A 19,875-nucleotide genomic window follows, 5' to 3' on the forward strand; every position below is an offset into this window, starting at 1 on the left:
CATTTTGCTGTCCGAGGCATAGGACAGGATAACACCCGCCCCCAATCCAACCAGAAGTCAACTAGATTGACAGTTATATCTTATTCCAACAATGACCATACTCCTTGGCACCTCAGGACAGCAAACTAGCAGGCCACATGGCACAAACCACTCTGTCTTCCGATCACTTGCCACTGCTGTGCACTGCCAGTATCAGCCACCAGAGGCAGCTGACTCACTTTACCTAACAGTAGGGCCAACCTACCCCTGGGTTCAAATCCCGTTCTGCTATCCAGATGATGTTGAGTCATTCACCCTCTGTCTCAGCCTAGCCCACCTCACCAGGCATAAGAAGAGGTATAGAGGGGGGAAAGAACTGTGCACCATACCCTAAGTTCCTTGAAGGAAAAGCAGAACGGAAACATAACAGATTATACTTGTCAAGGACAGAGCTATAGCATTTGCTTAATTCACATTCCGGAGACACACAAAGGCTCACCTCCCCCCAGCCGTACGTTTCCCCCAGTTCTGCAACCGCAAACCTCACATTACTATTTATTTTTTACATACATTAGAAAAAACCAAGCCAAACTTTTTAAAAACATTGCATGCTAAGTAACCAGGGTCTAGTTTGTTTCCCTTTCCCCCACATTTCCATTTCTTCCAGCTGTGCTTTGCAGTCAGCGGGGCTATTTACAAGATTATATATCTCTCTCAACTGGATGCATGCTGGACTCCTGGGCTAGCTATTTTTACAAACAGTGTGTGCTCGTTTGGTTGCTGTGTTGTTGTTGTTTTGTGTGTGCGTGTGTTTTAAAAACACCCCAAAAGGGATTATATATGAATATGAATAAGAGCTACATCTGCAGTTGCACTTAGTAGGATAAAAGTCACAAGGGCACAAAATCCATGTGCTTTAAAGAATACATTTACCACCATGTGGAATTAAGATGAAATCTGTATGTGTGTGTGTGTGTGTGAGTGAGTGAGAGAGAGAGAGAACACACATGCTTTCCTTGACCCACAAACCACAATGCCCTGAAGGGACCTTCTACTGAAGTCAGCTTGACTCTGGCCCAGTGCATTTATTGTTTTAAGCCAGGCCATTAGCTGACGCAAACTAATTCAGGTAGCGAGAGCCGCATTCCCTTCTCTGCAGGCTTCCAGAGGCCACACGCCAATGGAGGGCAGGGATGGAGGCACAATTGGGTACAGCCATGGATGCAAATGTTACCTTCGTGCAGTAGGCTAGTTTCTCCTCTCTCCATTCCATCCAGGGAAGCAGGAGGCATCAATAGAGCACAAGGGCACATTCCAGCCAGGCAACCACACTCAAAGAGGATGCAGAGAAAGCCCATGATGGATGTGGCTGGGGAAAGCATGTGACCTGGGCATCGCCAGACAGACAGGCCTCCGACACTGAATTAGCTCAAGGTAAAAGGACCCCTGACCATTAGGTCTAGTCGTGACTGACTCTGGGGTTGCGGTGCTCATCTCGCTTTATTGGCTGAAGGAGCCGGCATACAGCTTCCGGGTCATGTGGCCAGCATGACTAAGCCGCTTCTGGCAAACCAGAGCAGCACACGGAAACGCCATTTACCTTCCCGCCGGAGCGGTACCTATTTATCTACTTGCACTTTGATGTGCTTTCGAACTGCTAGGTTGGCAGGAGCAGAGACCGAGCAACGGGAGCTCACCCCATAGTGGGGATTCGAACCGCTGACCTTCTGATCGGCAAGTCCTAGGCTCTGTGGTTTAACCCACAGTGCCACCCGCGTCCTTAACACTGAATTAAGGGATAGATAGTAATAATGTCTCCTACTGAGAGCAGGGCACAGTCACGTATTTGAAGGTCTGTCGGTGAACAAGTCTCTTATTTCAGGGATGGGGAACCTGTGACGCTCCAGATATTGCTGGTGTACAATTCCCATCATCCCAGACCCACTGAGAGCACTGGTTAGTTGGAACTGGAGTCCAACAACATCTGAAGAGGAGGAGGTTAAGGGGTGATATGATAGCCATGTTCAAATATCTAAAAGGATGTCACATAGAGGAGGGAGAAAGGTTGTTTTCTGCTGCTCCAGAGAAGCGGACACGGAGCAATGGATCCAAACTACAAGAAAGAAGATTCCACCTAAACATTAGGAAGAACTTCCTGACAGTAAGAGCTGTTTGACAGTGGAATTTGCTGCCAAGGAGTGTGGTGGAGTCTCCTTCTTTGGAGGTCTTTAAGCAGAGGCTTGACAACCATATTTCAGGAGTGCTCTGATGGTGTTTCCTGCTTGGCAGGGGGTTGGACTCGATGGCCCTTGTGGTCTCTTCCAACTCTATGATTCTATGATTCTATGAATGGCCTGCCCCTGTTCTGTTTCAAGGACTCTTGGGTCCAGTTTAATGATAAAGATGAGAGAGAGCTGGAGTCTGGATGTGGCCCATCAACAGTTCACACCCAGAAGCACACATTACCTGGCCTTGGCCCTACCTGCTATGGATGTCAAGACGTAGTTCTATTTAAATTTCAGTAAACTTCAGAAGATCATTCTGAAGTTTTCTGCTGGCTGGGGCTGATGTGAGTTGCAGTCCAGAGAGCACTAGGTTGGCGAAAGCTTACCTAGCCCCCAGCCTAAAGCATCATCGGTTAGCTCAGTTGGCTAGAACGTGGCGCTGATAATGCAAAGGTCGCAGGTTCAATCCCCATATGGGCCACCTGCATTGCAGGGGGTTGGACTAGATGACCCTTGGGGTCCTAATTCTAAGGCAACTTCTGCATTCTTATGAATCCTTTTCCATGTCCCCTGCAGTCGATTCGGGGTTGGGACAGTACAAAGCCTCCTTTCAGCTTCTGGGAAGAACATTTTTCCACATTAATTCTGCCACAAGCGCCTGCTCTTTCATCTCCACCCGCTTCCTTTACAATTCCAGCATGGAAACGGAATCAGTGACCTACAAGCACTTGGGGATTTCGTACTCTGTCAAAGGAGGCCTGATGTTTTCTGCACATTTTCGGCTTTCCCCTCCATCGGCTACCGTCTTTAACATTTCTGGGATTCCAGATGGCATCTGAGCACATCCTCTTGCAGAAATTCACATCTCTTATGTGTCCATGTATCGGCTGCTTTCCTCCCTTCCTTTGGGCTTCATTCTTCATGTCTCGATAGCTTTTTGAGCTGCATGTCAAGAACCCTGGCTAGTGACACCTGCATGAATTATTTCCAGCTTCCTTGCTATATTTTGTGCTCCGGCACAAATGGAGTTCAGGGTGAGAAGTTGCCCTTTGCATCTGAACCAACAAAGGAGGATCACCTCCAGACTTTCAGCATTTTGCAGGAAGGATTCAAACACACGCTGCAAATTTGGGTTGCACCTGTAAACTGTTAGGATATTTCCGTTCCACCTTAAAAGGGAGCAGGATGTTTGTGTCACAGCCTGCGCATTTCCTGTCTCACAGGATGTTTCTGTTGTGTCTTTTGCTTTCGATTTTCTCTCACTGCCGGAAACTCTCTAGCAGGCAGTCATGGTTTTTCTTTGTTCTGATCAACGCTGAATAAACTTGTAAATCATGCTCTCCTGGGTGCATCTTTTGCTGTGCGTATCTGCTGATAGAGTGTGCAAGAGCTCTAGATCTTTTTCAAGCTATTTCTGGAGCTCCTGTCGCTAATTGCTGATAGCGCGTGTCAATGGGAGATCAATGGACGTCCGGAGACGACATGGAGGTCAAGATGGACTTTGTCTCCCTGGCAGTATCCCAACATAAACTGCTCTTTCACCTCAGCATAACAAATACTACTTGTATTTTAAAGGACTTGTTTGCAGTGAGGAATGTGATGAAGAATGAAAGGCAGAGGAAGAACGAATGGCTAACAGGAACATGTGTGAATGCCACACAAACAAATATGATCATGGAATCACAGAATTGTATTGGAAGGGACCCTAGTCCAACCGCCTGCAATGCAGGAATATGCAGCTGTCCTATAGGGGGATCAAACCTGAAAACAATGAATGTTCATTGCTATAGCATATGTCAGTGTAAACCTGCTTTGGGGGCAATAAACCATAATTCAAACCATGTTTCAAAAGGTAATCATAATAGAAATGAAGCTTTCACTTTCATTTACCTCTCAGTCCAGGGAACCTCCGGCTTCTAGGTGAGCTGAGTATATATAGAAAGTGCCTTGAATTAGAACAGCCACTCTTGAGGAATGCTGCCTTAGGTGTGAATTCTGAATTGTTTTTAAACCTATTTTCAGGTTTGTACTCTTTAAAAGACTACTTTAGCCATTCTTATGATACAGCTAAATTGCCTTGAGACATATGCATGTAAAATGCAATTCATAAATTCATAACAGCTAGGAGAAACCAACATACTGAATCCTTAGGAAGTTGTAGGTTTGCTTTAATAAGTTGCCATTTTTATGCCATCAAACACCGGGGCCTGAAAACTCTCATTTTCCCGGCTGCATCTTTGCCTGTGCCCAACACCTGACACAATCCATGATGGCAGGTGGACATGACTTGGCTAAAATGGCCGGGGTGTGTGTGTGCAGAGGTTCCCATACCCTCCAACTGTCCTGGAAGTACAGAAGCCATCCCAGCTTCTGAATTGATCCCAGAATGTCCCGGGAATGAGCCAGTGCCACACACTCGTAAAAAGGTAAAAGGTAAAGGACCCCTGGATGATTAAGTCCAGTCAAAAGCAACTATGGGGTACGGTGCTCATCTCGCTTTCAGGCCAAGGGGGCTGGCATTTGTCCATAGACAGCTTTCTGGGTCATGTGGCCAGCATGACTAAACCGCTTCTGGCACAACGGAACACCATGACGGAAACCAGAGCGCATGGAAATGCCATTCACCTTCCTGCTACAGCAATACCTATTTATCTACTTGCATTAGTGTGCTTGTGAACTGCTAGGTTGGCAGGAGCTGGAACAGAGTAAATCCCCATCGTGGGGATTCAAACCGCTGACATTCTGATTGGCTAGCCCAAGAGGCTCAGTGGTTTAGACCACAGCGCAACCCGTGTCTCAGCCACACTGTCGTACGAGTAAGCTAGCTCTCACCTTCTGATTTCCATTAGGGGAATGATGGAGATTTCTCCCCACTGAACTAGATTCACTGGGGGGGGGTCAAAGGTCAAAATCTAGAGCCAACACTGGAAGCTCCTTATGCTTTCCGGCACTACAGCGAGCTGAGCATGTCCCGTTTTGTGAGAATGCGTACGTGTGCCTTGCCTTTCTCTTCTCTTCTTCTGTGCAACTAATAATTTGCAAACTTCATCCATCTACACGCATACCACAGTGATGGGGAAACGAGCACTATGTCCCCATAAACTCTATTCTGTCGAAGAGTGAGCCTATAAATTGTCAGCAAAGGCTCTGGGCTGCTTTTCACAAAAGCCTATTTATTCAAAGCTTTCCCTATTAATTTCTCCCCGTTGCCAACACAGAGTTGAAAGCAATGTAAATGGATCTACCACTGCCCTTTTAAACCAGTCTGGCAAAGCTGCCTCATGACCTGACAAAGTGATCTATGTGTCCACACAGCCCAATCCGGTGTTTGAGCTAAGGAAGGTTCTTTCTTACAAACCAGTTTGCAATCTTTGCTTCTATCTCTTGAACCACTCCCTAGGGGTCTTTTGAAAACAGGGCAGAAGAAAAAGAGAAAGAATTTCCTGACCACTCAAAGGCAGAAGGCAAGACGTTGGCGCAAAACCCTGCAAATTTTACTTGAAATACCTTGCGTACAAAAGGTAACAAGAAAGGGAAGCAACTTCTTAACCTGGTAATAAAATGGAGTAAATCACAACTTTACAGCCTTAATGCAATCATATACTTTTTAGGTGCCAAACAATGAAATAAACCATATATAGTTTGGCTCCTGCCAATCCCAGAATTATCATTCCACAAACACAATCCAAACAACCTGCAGAAAGAAACTGTACTCTACAAAAGGTGTTTGCAGTGGAAATGCCTCTTGGAAGATTTGAGCAAGTGAGTCAAATCCCATGTGTCAGGGGAAAGAAAAACAAACTGGGGGGGGGGGGGGGCTGGAAAGGTTACCGTAATTTACTGCCCAGTTATGGAAATACCCCAGAATAAATAAGTTGCCTGTACAGTTTCAGTGCAAGGACTGTACCATTTCACACTGCAGGTGGAGGGTTTGCATCTTGGAATGTTCCTTCAAATGGAGGTTCTCACATACTGTTCTCTGTTGAGAACTAGCCTATCAGTTTTCTACATTAAGAGTGTCATGGTTTTTTCAAGACACAAAAGGAATATGCAAACATACTTAATCCTCCATTTGCGTTGTCAGATGGTACAGTCTCAATAGTCTTGTATCATGTGACAATTCTCAGAATCTGTATGAGCAGATTAGCTCAAACTTCAGACACATTGCAAGCAATAAACAACAATTCTCAGCAATCCCTGCAGAAATATGTTGGAGGGAGATAGGATGGAGGAAGTCATCATAGCAGTCAGCCAAACACTCGGATTTTTGCAGAACAGATGCAGTCCTTGAAGCATGGCTTCCTTCCCTTCAGGGCCAGGTGTTAAAGACTGGCTTAGCAAAACATATACAGAAAGAAGCAGTGATGTGGGATGGAACAATTTATAGCGCTTTGTTTTTCTGTGGAAACGAATAACATTAATTCATTGTTAATGGTAGATGGATGCCAACTGCCAAAAAAAGAGAACACCAGAACAGTAGGCAAGCTTGGCAGTTTCAATGTTTTTTAGCTTTATTTCCTAAACAGAAGGAAAATAAACATGCTAAATCAGATCACTCAGGCATCAGATAATTTCCCCATTCAAACTGGAAATGTCCCTATGCAAATTATCCTATGGTATGCTGAAATAACCCCCGGGAAAGTTTTGCATAGTAAACTTCCCCCCCAAAAGTTCCCAATCGAAAATATTCCAGAAAACCCATAGCACTGGACAGGAGAGATGGAAACACAGCTTTACTAGCTGCCACCCAGCTTAGACCAGACTTGGATAGAAAAATATCTGATTTAGTGGAAATCAAAACAGCTGAACAAAATGTTCTGTATTAGCTAAGACCAGCCTTGCAAAAGCAGTTTGTGATTCTGAAATCTCTAAACTCTGGGCAGTCAGCTGAGGAACCCACACTCAGGAAGTTTGCCCCTGCTGCAATGACGTTAGAATACATGGTGCCTGACTATCACAAGTGTACCGTATTTTTCACCCTATAGGATGCACTTTTTCCCCTCCAAAAATGAAGGGGAAATCTGGGTGCGTCCTATGGGGCAAATGCAGGCTTTCGCTGAAGCTTGGAGAGCGAGAGGGGTCGGTGCGCACTGACCCCTCTTGCTCTCCAGGCTTCAGGAACACATCCGCAGCCTAAGCAGCCCTGCGGGAGGTCCCGCAGGGCTGTCTAGGCTGTGGATAGCAGCTTGCTTCCCGGAGCGTCGGGCGCCCTGAAAGCAGAGCGCCCGGCGCTTCGGGAACACATCCGCAGCCTAGGCAGCCCTGCGGGAGTTCCCACAGGGCTCCCCACGCTGCGGATAGCAGCCTGCCGCCCGGTGTGAGAGGCGCCCTAAAGCAGAGTGCCCCGCCTGCGGGACAGACATCGGCCAGCCCCAGAAGCTCGGGGGACAGCAGAGAGGCGCAGTGCCGCCATCCCGCTGTTCCTCGACCTGGTTCGGTTTCCCCAACCTGGTTTTTGGGGGGAAATAAAGGGAAAAAAAATTCCCTTTATTTCTCCCCCCAAAAAACTAGGTGCGTCCTATGGGACGGAGCATCCTATGGGACGAAAAATACGGTCCTTTGCAGAGATAGTGGCCCTTCATGAGATTAATACAGTGGCAAACTGGAATGACATCTTCTGCCCAACAGACTCAGAGCATTATTTCAGCTCACTGGGATCGTGATTTTTGGCTTTCTAGTCCATGAAAGACATCCATCTGCCATCAGAACATTTGTAGGCAGACAGAACAAAAGAGGTGACTTTTGCAAACTTTCACATTCCATTTTTCTGGAAGAGGTGTTAGTGGGCTACCCCTCACTTCTTCCTTTTTATTTCCACCCAGACACAGATGTAGGTTTACCATTGTAGGAGAAAAAAATGGTGCTGATGACAAACTTATGATGAGCGCCATGCACTCACCATATGGGCAATTGCAACAGTGGCTGCCTTGCAATCCTTTAAGCACCAGAGGTGAGAGGAAGAGGCATCACCAGCTGTAACTATGACAACCCAAAAGTCCGCCCATAGGGAACTTGGGCTGAACAAGGTTTCTAACTCCTCTTTCACTGCCTGTGGGGAACTTTTGCGCGTCCAGATGTTGCTGAACGTCAACTCCAAACATCCCTGATCACTGACCATGCTTGCTGGCACTGATGGGAGCAACATCTGGAGGGCAAAAGGTTTGCACACAGTCTAACCTATTGCTCCAATGGCACACCAAACACCGTAGCAGAACAGTATCAGGAAGTTTTTAATGTTTGATGCTTTGTTATGTTTTTATATGTGCTGTAAGCTTCCTAGAGTGGCTGGGGAAACCCAGCCAGATGGGTGGGGTATAAATAAAGTTGTTGTTGTTTCTTGTTGTTGTTTGCAGTGCCTGAATCTGTCGCTTCCCCATTCTCTCCCCCATAACTCCTTTCTGCCAGCTTTTTGCAGGCTTCTTTCGAATGAATGGCTCTTCAGACAGAATTTTATCAGCAACGATTCCCCTTTTTTTAACGAAAGGAAATGGTCCGATGAGTAAATCAAACAAGTCTATTGTGCTACCAGCCGGTTGTTGCGCAACGTCGTGCAACAGATCGCCAAGAATGCCATTAAGGCAAGCCCGACTTAATTAAGGAAGTTCAACGAGGCCAAAGTGTTGGAACGAGCAAGTGGTCCTTAGGAGCAGCAAGAGAGCCTGGGTTCTTCCAGATACAAAACCCTCCGTTGACCACCTCCTTGCCCAAAAGGCAAAAATCTATGTAATTAAGAGATTGATTAAGAGATAGACTGTGCTTACTCGCAAAGCGACGGAAGAAATAGCACTCCTGCACCCACATAATGTAATTAGCAAATAACTAAATAAATGGTTGTTGCAGCCAGTTCTCTCCCTAGCAGTGAAGCAAATGTGTGTTTACGGAATAATGAAACCAATTATCTCGATGCAGAAACTCAACTCGCGCTGCCTTTTGCACACTTTCCTTTTCGTTCTCTTGCTCTCCCTCCCATTAATCTCCTGGCATGCAGTTCTATGGAAATTCAACTCACTTAAAAGGCTCTTTCAGGCCAATTTGCCATTTATTATCTTTCCTACTGCATCAGCTCTGGGACCAGCTCTGAAACTCGAGATCAGCAACTGGAGGCCTTTGGGCTCACAGCATTCCTGCTCTTGGCTTTCAGTTCGGCAAGAAAAATCAGGGACAGAGTGCCATTTGCGAAAAGGAGAACAGGATGCAGACCTGTCTCATTGTCCGTTATGTTCCTTATGGGACCTGGATAGGGGTCCGAAAATCTGTCAGTGATGCTTTCTCATTTTTCCAGTTTCCAGCCTAGTTACCCACATTTCCACATCAATTTGCAATTGTTTCCAAGTCCACATGAAAAGCCATCAACCTTTTAGTGCTAATTTCTCCAATGTTTGTATGCAATTTTGCCTAATATGCACATTTTTGCAAAGCATAAGTTCTCTAATGTAACAATTTATTGTATAGAGACATCGCCTTGCCAACGAAGGTCCATATAGTTAAAGCTATGGTTTTCCCAGTAGTGATGTATGGAAGTGAGAGCTGGACCATAAAGAAGGCTGATCGCCGAAGAATTGATGCTTTTGAATTATGGTGCTGGAGGAGACTCTTGAGAGTTCCATGGACTGCAGGAAGATCAGACCTATCCATTCTTAAGGAAATCAGCCCTGAGTGCTCACTGGAAGGACAGATCGTGAAGCTGAGGCCCCAATACTTTGGCCACCTCATGAGAAGAGAAGACTCCCTGGAAAAGACCCTGATGTTGGGAAAGACTGAATGCACAAGGAGAAGGGGACGACAGAGGATGAGATGGTTGGACAGTGTTTTTGAAGCTACCAGCATGAGTTTGACCAAACTGCGGGGGGCAGTGGAAGACAGGAGTGCCTGGCGTGCTCTGGTCCATGGGGTCACAAAGAGACGGACACGACTAAACAACAACAAATAGTCAAAACTATATGCATTTTGGGACGTGGGTGGCGCTGTGGGTAAAACCTCAGTGCCTAGGGCTTGCCGATCACATGGACGGCGGTTCGAATCCCCGCAGTGGGGTGAGCTCCCGTCTTTCGGTCCCAGCTCCTGCCCACCTAGCAGTTTGAAAGCACACTTAAGTGCAAGTACATAAATAGGTACCGCTTTATAGCGGGAAGGTAAACGGCGTTTCCGTGTGCTGCGCTGGTGCTGGCTCACCAGAGCAGCTTCATCACGCTGGCCACGTGACCCGGAAGTGTCTCCGGACAGTGCTGGCCCTCAGCCTCTTAAGTGAGATGGGCGCACAACCCTAGAGGCGGACACGACTGGCCCTTACGGGCAGGGGTACCTTTACCTTTATATGCATTTTATGCAACTTTACCCTAGCTTATACTTCTTCTCTTTTTTAAAAACACACACGTCAGTTGGCAGGAGAAAGGCATCTTAAAATTCAGAAAAGTGTAATGGCTGTTTTGGTTTGTGAGTTAAGCTGTGTGGTAAGTGCGAAAAAGGGAGATTTGTATTCAAATGTGGACTGAATCAAAATTCCCCCCTTCCCTACACTTGGGTAATTTACCTTCTTCTACATATTGCTTTTCACTAGGGATGATAGGACCTGTGAGTTTGAGTTATGTCAGTTTATTTTTTTCTAATCTTAAATTCAGTTCTCCACATTTTGCAGCAATTCGTGACTTTTAAAAAATTAAAAATCCTCGCTCAGTCATGACGTTCACTGGGTGATCTGGGGCTGGTCATTGTCTCTCAACATAACCTACCTCACAAGGTTGTTGTGAAGATGAAATGGGGACACTCAAGGTACACCACTATGAGCTCTTTGGAAGAAAAAAAGTGGCATATAAATGTGATTAAAATAAAAAAATTAAGAAAACCTCATGAAAACTCACCAGCATTTTAGTGCAGATTCTTCCTAATAGAACACATTGTGATATGCAGTCTAACCCTTGCACATTTTTGTAAACGATTTCCCCTAACACAATGCATTTTTGTGCCATTTTTACTAACATATGCATCTTTATGCACACTTTCACCGTTTTTGTAAACCTTGTTTGGTCAGCGAACTGCATAGCGAAATTTGCAGAAGGGCAAATTTCAAAGGCTTGCTGTGCTTCTGTTCACAGACTGTTTCAGAAAAGTGCAAATCTGACAGATTCAGCTGGGATCAATTTTCTTCCCAACCCCACTCCTCATAGAATCATAGAGTTGGAAGAGACCACAAGGGCCATCGAGTCCAACCCCCTGCCAAGCAGGAAACACCATCAGAGCACTCCCGACATATGGTTGTCAAGCCTCTGCTTAAAGACCTCCAAAGAAGGAGACTCCACCACACTCCTTGGCAGCAAATTCCACTGTCGAACAGCTCTTACTGTCAGGAAGTTCTTCCTAATGTTTAGGTGGAAACTTCTTTCTTGTAGTTTGGATCCATTGCTCTGTGTCCGCTTCTCTGGAGCAGCAGAAAACAACCTTTCTCCCTCCTCTATGGGACATCCTTTTATATATTTGAACATGGCTATCATATCACCCCTTAACCTCCTCTTCTCCAGGCTAAACATGCCCAGCTCCCTTAGCCGTTCCTCATAAGGCATCGTTTCCAGGCCTTTGACCATTTTGGTTGCCCTCCTCTGGACACGTTCCAGTTTGTCAGTGTCCTTCTTGAATTCCTGACATGCTGTCATTGCCGTCTGACTAACCCAGATACCCAAACCTGCATGGTGTAGTGGCAACTCCTTCAGAGAATTGTCGTTTCCTGAAGTAGGACATGTGACTGCTACATCTCCCTTAGGATGGTCACTTTTCAGGAGGGTCTTCTTTACAAGAGGAGCTGCAATAAGCCACAACTCTCTGGCAAACATGCATTGCACACGGACGCATCTTCAGACTTTTTCTACATAACAAATGCAGAAGTGGCTCAGGGGCCCATTTTGCACACGCAAAAAGAGTTGTTGCTAGTAGCAAAGGTTTACCAAGCATCTGAACAAGGCTTGCAACCTAACCAACTTTCAAACGAGTTATTTGAAAGCACTACGGAAATTCCAGACTGACCACCTGACAGGCCCGTTTCTCTTGGTTTATCTTCTGAGGCGTCCCAGCACTAGTTTCGCCAGCCTGTTTTTAGCTTTGCGAGGAAGCCTTTAATCAAGGCGCTGGAAAGGGAAAGAAAGCTTGCTGAATACACCCTAAAAAGAAAGCTCTCCTTAGGATTACTGGCCCAGAGATGCAGGAAGGACCTCCTTCAATGGCACCCATGTTTCTGGGTTAAATGTTAAGAGTGCACTGAGATTCCTCAAAGCATCCTTTCTCGGGTCACCACACCTTCAAAGCACATTTGTACCGTCACCGCTCCTGGGATTCTTTGGGGAAGTTATGTAAAGTGTGGATGTGATCTTGGGGGAGGTGGGAAGGAACAAAGGGTAATAGTCTAGTAAGTTTTACTCAGAGCAGACTTGCTGAAATTAATGGCCCAAACTTAATGTTCACTAATTTCAGTGGGTCCACTTCAAAAATTAAATAAATTAAAGATTTCCTTAGGTTATAAAAGTACGCGCCTTGTCTCTTTTTTCAGGTTTTTCTTCAGTGGGTCCACTGTGAAACTTATTGCAGTAGCACCCTGAGGAATTAAACTGTTCTACTATCTTGTATTCCATATATTCATCTTTGGAAAGCCAGCATATGGCATATATTGAGATACGTGCTAGAACCCAGAGGCTCTGGCAAAGCCCATTGCCACTACTGCCTGCCAGGTCCCAAACCACTCCTGCTGACACTGCCACTACCACCACTCCTGGGCTGGCAAGAAGGACTAGGGGATGGCAGGGAACTGACCAGAGCAATCAGCCATGCGTGCAAATTCCCCATCAACACCAGCTTAATTAGGCCAACAATGATTGGGGAAGGGCTGTGGCTCAGTGACAGAGCATCTGCTTTGCATGCAGAAGGTCCCAGGTTCAAGCCCCACCATATCCATATCTCCTGTCTGAAAGCCAGGAAAGCTGCTTCCAGTCATTGCGGACAATGCTTAGTTAGATGAGACAAAGGCCAAAGTACAGGGCAGCTTCCTATGTTCCCTGCCATGCCTATGTTTGAGGGTGAGGCGGGTGCTATTCAAGCTGGTGGAGGCAGGGAGTTTGTGTACATAGGCTGGAGTTCTGATCTGCACCACTGCTGGGCCCCTCCTGGGTCCTTGCTACCTGAGGCTACCTGAGGATATGGCATTGTGCCGCTCTCAGCACTGGGTCACATGTGCAGACTACCTGGGGCCATCAGCTTAATAGTGCCAGCCTTCTTCCTGAAGGCAAGGACCCTTCAGGGTGTGGATGGCAAAAGCCAGCATCGCCAGGGAATGTGTGTGCAGTGTGATCAGCACAGCCGCCACCACCATGGGCAAGCACTGGGGACCCCCCAAGTGACAGGAGCGAGCCAGCAGGAAATCACACCGAGCAAGTTGGAGTTCACTCTTTATTAGCAAAACCACGATCTTCACAGATTTGGCTGAGTGTCAGGCCTAATGAGCAGAGCAACCCATCTCTGGTAGGTCTTGCCCCATGAAGCAGAGACTAAAGGTCCCCACCCTCCACAGCCATCTATGTCTCCTCCTATCCAGAGGTTTTTTCCCCTAAGCAATCGGAGACTGCACCTGCATGCCTGCCTTTGCTCCTCCTGTTTCATGCCTCTCCTTGTTCTGGGAAGACCAGAAGGGAAGGGAGTTGTTGCAGCAGGATGAGGAGACACCCATGCCTCTCCCTGACCCATCTTTGCTTCTTGGCTCCCTTCCTCTCCTGCTTCAGCTTCTGCCTTTCATTCTGGGCTTCTCTCAGCCACAGACCCTTTCTGCTCACTAAATCCTATTACCTCTTCAGGTTCCAACACCTCCTCCGCTCTGTCTGCTCCCTCTTCTCACTCTGACCACTCATCATCATCCCACCACCATTCCCCGGGCTCTAAGCCTTCCTCCCTTGGGGGTTCCCCAGCTGGTGACTTCCACCATTCCTCTGCATCCAACCAGTCCATGACCCCAAGGGCAAATGAACTGGGGACCCCAAACCTTGGAGCCAGATCTGAACTTTGGAAGACCATAAGTGTTTAAGTTTAGTGTCTGGCTGTTGGTTAGAAACTATGAGCCGCACCAGTGATAGAACAACCGCCAGGGACTCCTGGCAGTCCCGGTCATCTTATTTACTGTTGCATGCACTTTTCTCTTTATAGTGGATCAAGGCCTCCTCCTCTGGGATCTTGGCTAACGTTTTTGGATTACACTGCTTGGCAAGGGCCTCCAGCTGTCTGGCCAGCCCTGTCGAGTAAAGCAGGCAGTGCAAAGAACTGCCACATAAGTCATAATGCTGGATAGACTTTCCTCCTGGCAGCTTTGCATTCAACAGCGGCCTCCCTTTGATGGTGCGAAACCCTGCAGATCTGGAGAAGGAGAAGCTCATCCATTAGGCAACTATCTACTTGAACTGAGAGTTGAGCACATCCATCAAGGCCAAGCAGAAAACCCAGTGGCTGTGCTAGAGTCCAGAGACTTCCCCTTTTGCAAAGCGAGCACCACACTTTGCCAAGAAAACCATCTGCAGAGCAGAAAAAGGAGGAGGGCCATGGCATGGTGTGGTGTCTGAGAAACCCCTGCTTCAGAGAGGCTGAGCTAGCATACTGTTGTGGCTAAAATGCTGGACATGCTAATAATTTTTATCAGCTTTTCAGTGATAAATGCACTGTATGAAGTCAGAAAATAGAAACTGAATATAACAAGAAATACAAAAACAAACAACCATACCTCCCTCCCCTCTATGCCAGAAGCCAGGAAAGTGATCTTATTCATTCTAATGTATTGAATGAATTCTTAATGTATTTTTCTTATGTATTGTTGCCTACATCCTTCATTTTCTGTGTTGCTCTTGCAGGGACCTTGCAGGGCATATCACCAGGACAATGTCACTGTTTTCATTGGCCAGAAGAGACTGATACCCAAGCACAAAGTTCAGAGCAGAAATATAATCATGGCATTCAACGCTGGAAATAAGGTATTTTGTAAACCGGTACTTCGGCATATGTAATAAACGAACACCAAATAGCACAACATACATCTGGTTTCTAAATTGTTGGCATTTGTGCAGGGTGATTTGGGTTAAAAAAAAATTACCCAATCTCAGACCTTCCTGGGTGACCTTGAACCAGTCCCTGCAGCCCTCTTTGTGCATTTCTTCTAGTGCCATGTCCCCCCCCCCCCAAATCATCCAGCAGTTCCTCACCTCCCCACTCATCTATCCATCAAGAAACTGCATTTGCAAATTATCAAAGGGGAGAGAAGATTTCAGTTACATTCTCATGCTTTGGGTACAGGTATTGAACTTTCCTCCTACTTTACAAATCATCACACCAGTGTTCTGCACATTGCAGCCTCCCCAGGTGCCAGCACTTTAATTAGAGCCCAGTTGGAGCTGTCTTATACTGAGTTAGACCCTTGATGCATCTAGCTCAGCACTGTCTCCACTGACAGTGGCATGTAGTCAATACACAGACACTGAAATTCAGGTAGAGGTCTCTGCCAGCCCTACCAGGAGATGCTGAGAATTGAACCAGGAACCACCTGCAAGCAAAGCAGACACTGAACTCAGGCTCCTCCCCCAACATTGCTCCCTGGAAATGAGGCGGGGCTGAAAATGCTAGCCAAAACAATGCTTTCAGTCGTTCATTCCCATTTATCTACAAAATTGGGATCCTCACAGCCTGCCTCTCAGGGATATTGTACTGACGATGTCTGCAAAGGACTGTGCTATATGAAGACTAACTATTAGCATTCAGAACCAGGCGTTGACATTTTACCATTTTCCGCAGCAGCAACGGATTTGCTTTTACACCCATCCCCTCAATACGCTTGAACCTGAACAATTCTTCCAGTCAGAGGACAAAAACTGGCAAACTGCTAATTTTTAAGTGGAGACCATAAAGGAGGGAATCGGCTAAGCGGCAGGCTGGCAGCTTTTCCCTCCGCGCAGCCCCCGTTCCAAAGCACTAATGCCTTGAATGAAGTAAATTGCAGCAAAGCTGGGTCATTCCAAAAAGTCATGCTGACCTCCTCTGATGAAACATTTCATTTGTTTACCACTGACTTTCTATGACAGGAGGAGGGAGCCTTTAGCAGCTCCAGGGCCACATTCTTCCCATGGGAAACCTTCCAGGGGCCGCAGGCCAGAGGTGGTCAGGGACAGAGGTGTACTTCTTACCCCTGTGAAGTAAAATCAGGAGGTTTCTACATACGCATCTCTTTATTATCCATCCAGGCAGACAACAGGCATTATCACAATTCAAGAAAAAGATTGCTCAAGGTGGACACAGTGCAGGGTCACTGAGGGGGTGTGGCCTGGGGCAGGGGGAGTGGCTTCAGGAGGGGTGTGGCCTGGGAAGAGTCCTAAAAACCAGACCAAGACAGGCCTGGGCGGCTGCTTCTACACCTGTGGCCTGAGGTTTTTTCACCTATCTTCCAGGAAAAGCTACTCAACCAAGCTACCCTACACAGGTTTGTCCTAGTGGTGGCCAAATTTTTATTCCACAGAAGGGTGAAGACAGTCCATGGACCCTGAAGGTGCCTGAGACCCTCTCCTGTTGCCCCTATATGCTGTTCCAGAAGACTCAGTGAGACCATGGTGGGTGGTCGGGTTTGGTCACCAACACAATCACAGCGCGACGCCTGTTTTAAAAGAAACTCCCACATCTTGGCTCAGGTCAATTCTTGTGACCTTTTCGGTGCGCGGCAACAGCTTCAGAGTTTATTTAATGCACCTAAAGTGGCTAAAATGTTCCAACCTTTTAAAAAATAACACAGAATTACGGGTGTGAGAGGCCTTAGCTGGATCAGAACTCTGCTGTGTGTGTGTTTGTTTGCAAAAATACATCTTGAAAACACGAGAAAACAAAGCCAAATAAGGAGCAATGGAAGAGAAAGCAAACATACCTGACTTTCCCACTCCAGCTCGGCCAAAGATGGCCAGTTTCACTTCTGCGCTCTTAGCCATGGCGGGGAGAAAATGGAGGATGGCGGAAACGTCGCTGGCTGAACCAAACTGGCACGAAGGATGAATGGCCAAGTCCTTTCTTCCGCCTTACCGTGCCATTGTGATTTTCAAGCAGGGCCTAATGGGAAAAGACCCACCAAAGAGAAGGAATGAGCAGGTGAACAGGGGTGCTGCCAGCCACTGCCAAGGTCTCAGCAGAGGGTTGAGGTGTGTCCTGTTTCGCAAGGACCCACAGGGAGAGCTTTTCGTCAGACGCAGCCCTCAAACGATAAGCCATGAACCTAGAACCAATCTCCTTTCTAAAAGCTCAGGGGGTGGTTCTCTGTCTTCGGGCAAGGGGGAAGAAGAAAAAGAGCAAAAGCTCTATTTCTTTATATTGCGTATTACATTTACCTAGGCTAGGCTGAGAGAGAGTGACTAGCCTAAAGTCACCCAGTGAGTTCCATGGCTGAGCAGGCATTTGACCCCTGGTCTCCCAGGTCCAAGTCTGGCACTCTAAACCACTGCATCATGATGGCTCTGTTCAGAAGAATCACATGTTACAGCCCCCTCTCTTCAGATCACAGCTGGGGTGAGGGACGGACTTGACTCCCTTCCTGAATGATCCCATATATATATATATATATATATATATATATGCAGGTTTTGGTGTCCTCGGGTGTCTTCCCGTGTAAAAGTTGGGGTGTCTAGGCGACGTTTCGACGAGGTCTCACTCGTCATCTTCAGGCTGGTGCTTTCGGCTTCTTGTTACTGGAACAGAGCAGGATCTTAGTGTTTGAGTTCCTATAAATACTGTTGAGGAGGTGTGGTGTATAGCCTCCAATGTTCTGGGCAGAGAGGAGGTTCCCAGGCTAGTGTGCCTTTTCTTCTTTTGTTCCTTAATTACTTGAGGGATATCTTGAGTGATTTCTTGAGTGATTTCCTGAATCACACTTAGGTGGGTCATTAGGTGTGGATTAGTTGCTAAAGCCTTCGTGTCTTGAACTCTTGAACTTTGTGAAGAGTTTTTCTGAGAAGATGGCTGTACTGCACTTGGTTGTGCTCTGGCTTGGCTTCGTGTATAGGGGCGAGCTGTGGTTTTGTGGCCTGTGCCAGAGCTGAGATCCTGCTCTGTTCCAGTAACAAGAAGCCGAAAGCACCAGCCTGAAGATGACGAGTGAGACCTCGTCGAAACGTCGCCTAGACACCCCAACTTTTACACGGGAAGACACCCGAGGACACCAAAACCTATATTATATATATATACACACACACACACACACACACACACACACACAGTGGATGCTCCGGATGCAGCGTTTGCAACCCACAGCAGTGCGTCTGTGCACGTGTGGGTTGCGATTCGGCGCTTCTGCGCATGTGTGACCGCCAAAACCCGGAAGTAACCCGGACGTTCTGGTACTTCTGGGTTTTGGCAGTTCGCAACCAGAAAAAACGCAACCTGAAGCATCTGTAACCCGAGGTATGACTCTCTCTCTCTCTCTGTGTATACAGTGGTACCTCGGGTTAAGTACTTACTTCGTTCCAGAGGTCCGTTCTTAACCTGAAACTGTTCTTAACCTGAAGCACCACTTTAGCTAATGGGGCCACCGCACTGATGGAACACGATTTCTGTTCTCATCCTGAAGCAAAGTTCTTAACCTGAGGTACTATTTCTGGGTTAGCAGAGTCTGTAACCTGAAGCATATGTAACCTGAAGCGTATGTAACCCGAGGTACCACTGTGTGTGTGTATGTGTATATTTATATATATATATATATATATATATATATATATATATATATATATAAAAGCTTGCATACAAAAGATGTGCAAATCATGTGGAAATCTTGGCAAGAACCCTATTCCCTGAGATGCTACCTTTCCACATAACTTCATGATAAGAGCTTTGCTGGATCAGGCCAAAGGCCCATCTATCCCAGCATCTGGTTCTCACACTAGCCAACCAGATACCTGGTGGAAGTCCAAAGGCAGGATCCAAGAAAAGCCACAGCTCACTTGTGATTCCCAGCAACTGGCTGCGCTTCAAGACCCCCAAGCCACTCCCAGGAGAATGAAGACACAAGGACACAGAATTTAGGTTAATGTTAATGGGCAAAATTTAGGCCTGCGCATCAACAACGCAATGCATCTGGAGTGACCTTTGCATTATTCCTGTACACCCCCCCCCCAATTTCTTTTTATAGGAGTAACATACTAAATAGTACAATCTAATGTGCTGTTGCGTGAAGCAGGGAACACAGATTAAGTGCTAAGGCCCCAATGTGGCCTTAATGGATCAATCCATTTTGCATCTGCACCAAACTACAAGAAAGAAGATTCCACCTAAACATTAGGAAGAACTTCCTGACAGTAAGAGCTGTTCGACGGTGGAATTTGCTGCCAAGGAGTGTGGTGGAGTCTCCTTCTTTGGAGGTCTTTAAGCAGAGGCTTGACAACCATATGTCAGGAGTGCTCTGATGGTGTTTCCTGCTTGGCAGGGGGTTGGACTCGATGGCCCTTGTGGTCTCTTTCAACTCTATGATTCTACCAACTCAAGCCTTGGTGCAACAGCAGAAGCCATTGGTACTACAACACATGCATCTTCTGCCAGTTCCTGTGCAGATGAGTTTCAGGAAAAAGAAGTTGTGCAGCAAAGCAGATGGAGGAGTGCCGCTTCCAGCAATCCATGGTATGGACAACCAGTCCCT

At 46.7% G+C, this 19,875-nt stretch overlaps 1 protein-coding gene across 4 annotated transcripts in view; it reads right to left on the reverse strand.

Annotated features, from left to right (window-relative positions):
• Nucleotides 1–19,875, reverse strand: part of RERG (RAS like estrogen regulated growth inhibitor) — a 94,459-nt gene that overhangs the window by 65,539 nt on the left and 9,045 nt on the right. For all 4 annotated transcript variants that reach the window (XM_083402468.1, XM_083402471.1, XM_083402469.1 and 1 more), the window contains exon 2: nucleotides 17,125–17,303. In XM_083402468.1, coding sequence (XP_083258594.1) covers nucleotides 17,125–17,185 — 61 coding nt within the window. In that variant the 5' untranslated portion in view covers nucleotides 17,186–17,303. The remainder of the gene's footprint in view (nucleotides 1–17,124; nucleotides 17,304–19,875) is intronic.

Source organism: Podarcis tiliguerta, assembly GCF_965153285.1.
Source record: "Podarcis tiliguerta genome assembly, chromosome: 10".
NCBI classification, from domain to species: domain Eukaryota; kingdom Metazoa; phylum Chordata; class Lepidosauria; order Squamata; family Lacertidae; genus Podarcis; species Podarcis tiliguerta.